The 2630-nt window shown below is 39.9% G+C and overlaps 1 protein-coding gene across 1 annotated transcript in view; it reads left to right on the top strand.

Annotated features, from left to right (window-relative positions):
• Window positions 1-2630, top strand: part of LOC106884051 (alanine--tRNA ligase, cytoplasmic) — a 20675-nt gene that overhangs the window by 532 nt on the left and 17513 nt on the right. The window contains exons 2-3 of the mRNA XM_052974884.1: window positions 985-1227; window positions 1690-1883. Coding sequence (XP_052830844.1) covers window positions 1006-1227; window positions 1690-1883 — 416 coding nt within the window. The 5' untranslated portion in view covers window positions 985-1005. The remainder of the gene's footprint in view (window positions 1-984; window positions 1228-1689; window positions 1884-2630) is intronic.

The raw sequence follows: 2630 nt of genomic DNA, 5'->3' as shown, positions 1-2630 counted from the left end.
GAGCGACTTTGTAGAGGTTGCTCGTGACTGGCTGATGTTTATTTTCTGTTGTGAATGAATTATCTGAATGAAAAAAAAAAAAACTCTGCCGCAAGGAAAATCGTTCTGATTCCGGGAGACGTGTGAAAGTAACGAGTGTTTGTGAGTTGCTTGTTGTTGTTGTTGTTGTTGTTGTTGTTTAGCCCTAGTCGAGTCCTGATGCAACAGACCTATGATCAAAGCTGTTCCAGATGTGACCATCCCGTCTTTTATTCAATCATAGTCAATCTAAGACTACATTATTTAATATATCCTTCCTTGCTCTTGTTATTTATCCTCAGCGTAGCCCTGATGCAGCTGACCTCTGATCGAAGACGTTCCAGCTATGACCATCCTGTCTTTTATTCAGACATAATACACCCAGGACTACATTATCGCATGTGTTCATTAAAAAAAAAAAACTTAGTAGAATATGATGTGGCTGTTATTTCTGCTCGACGGAGGCACTGGACAGTTCAGTACTAAAAACAGGTGATTGTATAGGCAATCAAATTGTACCTGTATTTCAAAGGGCCAACCATGTCACACTCTGTGTCACACTGTATCTCCCTGAGAACTACATTTAAGATACAATTGTCTGTGGAGCACTCAGCCATTTGCACATTAATTTCACAAACATGCTGTTCTGTTGATCAGATTAACTGGAACATTAATTGCTGTAATTGATGGGGTGCCAGTTAATGTGTGATTTGAAGGTGGTTTGACTATTATTTTCAATGAGTCAAGGTTTCTGTCATTCACTCAGGCTGTTAATATGTATCATGCAACTGAAAGTGTATGTGGTGGCAGCATTGAATGATTCATGAGTTATTTTCCTAGCATGCAGGTTTCAAACCCTGTCAAGAGTGTCACTTAGTGGCCCCGGTGTCTCTATCAAGTGGACATAGCCTTCAATGCTCTCACTACACAGTGGTGAAATACTCAAAATAAACTGTCCTTTTGTAGGTGCTGTTAGCTTGTTTCATCATGTTGAAAGTTGGCACCAGAGTTTGTCACCATTGCCATCGGACCCACACTTACTCGGCCCTCATCCATACCCACAAGAAAACCACATGGTCATCGAAACGAATCCGCAAGACATTCTTAGATTATTTCTGTGAAGAGAATGGCCATCAGTTTGTGAAGTCATCATCTGTGATACCCACGAAGGCAGCTGGTACTTATTTTACCAATGCAGGAATGAACCAAGTAAGTTTGCTTTTGTCTTAAATATCTTTTACAGGTTTCACTCATTGAACTGCGACCATGCTGGGGCACCATCGTCAAGTTTTTTTATTTGATCATTTCGACCGCACTGCTTGTCTGGTATTTATATTACTGGCCCCTGAAGGAAGGAAGGTATGGTCGTCTTGAGTATGAAGGGATGTAACTGAACAATAAGGGGACTCAAATACCAGAAGGTATTTTTTTGTTTGATACTCTACTGATTCTGTCATCCCAGCATGGAAAGCAGGCATAAAATGATGATGATGATGGTGATGATATGTGTGTATATTGTGTAACATCAATTTGGGACATATTGCAAATAAAGCTCTTGTGTGTGTGTGTGTGTGTGTGTGTGTGTATTGCTCACAATATCATTTGATGTCTTTTAGGATATTAAAAATGGCATCTGTCTTACAGCTGTTGTTGTTGTTGTTTATTCCACAGTTCAAACCGATCTTCCTCGGAGACAGTAACCTCAGCAGTGAAATGGCTCATCACAAGACCGCTGCCAATAGTCAGAGATGTATTCGGGTTGGCGGAAAACATAATGATTTAAACGATGTGGGCAAAGATCTTTGCCATCACACCTTCTTTGAGATGTTGGGCAATTGGTCCTTCGGAGATTATTTTAAGGTACTGTATATTATTATTATTATCTACTTTTAATCTGCATGTTTTTTACAATCACTTGCCGAGACACACCCAGCATCCCGGGGCAAGTGAAGGATAAGAGATGTTACAATATGACTAAAAGCTTGGGGAGGGGAAGTAGCAGGGGCAGTAATGAAATATCTTCATATAATACAACACAGACATTTAAATGGATAGGGTTTTTCTAAGGATGTGGGCAGTACTTGTCAGCACAATCTTTTGGATTTCTCTGAGACATGGTTCTCCTGGGATGTTATCTAGATGTTTCTGACATCCCTTTCTTATCATACAATAACAGGAACAGTTTTCACTTTAAGATGCCTCGTCTTTTGTATTTCAATTTCCAGGTCCTTATATTTACTTAATTTGTTATTATTATTATTATTATTATTATTATTATTATTATTATTATCATTGTTATTATTATTCGGTGCAATCTTTTGACTTGTGAGGGTGGAGATGGATGTGCTGCTCACTAGGATGTTCCTGTCCACCCACATCCTGTACTGGTACCACAAGAGAATCCCCCCCCCCTACATTTATTGGTGAGTGAAACAACCTCTGTAGTGCTGGTGTGCCATGAGGAAATAAGAGTCTGCAAAGTGTTTGGTGATGGGTAAGGCTGGAAGGCCATGCAGCCATAGAAACCTTGCCAGAACAGACATGCACAAGTACCAGGCTATAGAGGCACTGGTTCATGGCAAGAAATGATTTGGACAATAGTAACACCTCTA

Source organism: Octopus bimaculoides, chromosome 19, assembly GCF_001194135.2.
Source record: "Octopus bimaculoides isolate UCB-OBI-ISO-001 chromosome 19, ASM119413v2, whole genome shotgun sequence".
Classification (NCBI taxonomy): Eukaryota; Metazoa; Mollusca; class Cephalopoda; order Octopoda; family Octopodidae; genus Octopus; species Octopus bimaculoides.
The sequence above is the reverse complement of the archived record's forward strand: the minus strand, read 5'-3'. Positions and strand labels throughout refer to the sequence as shown.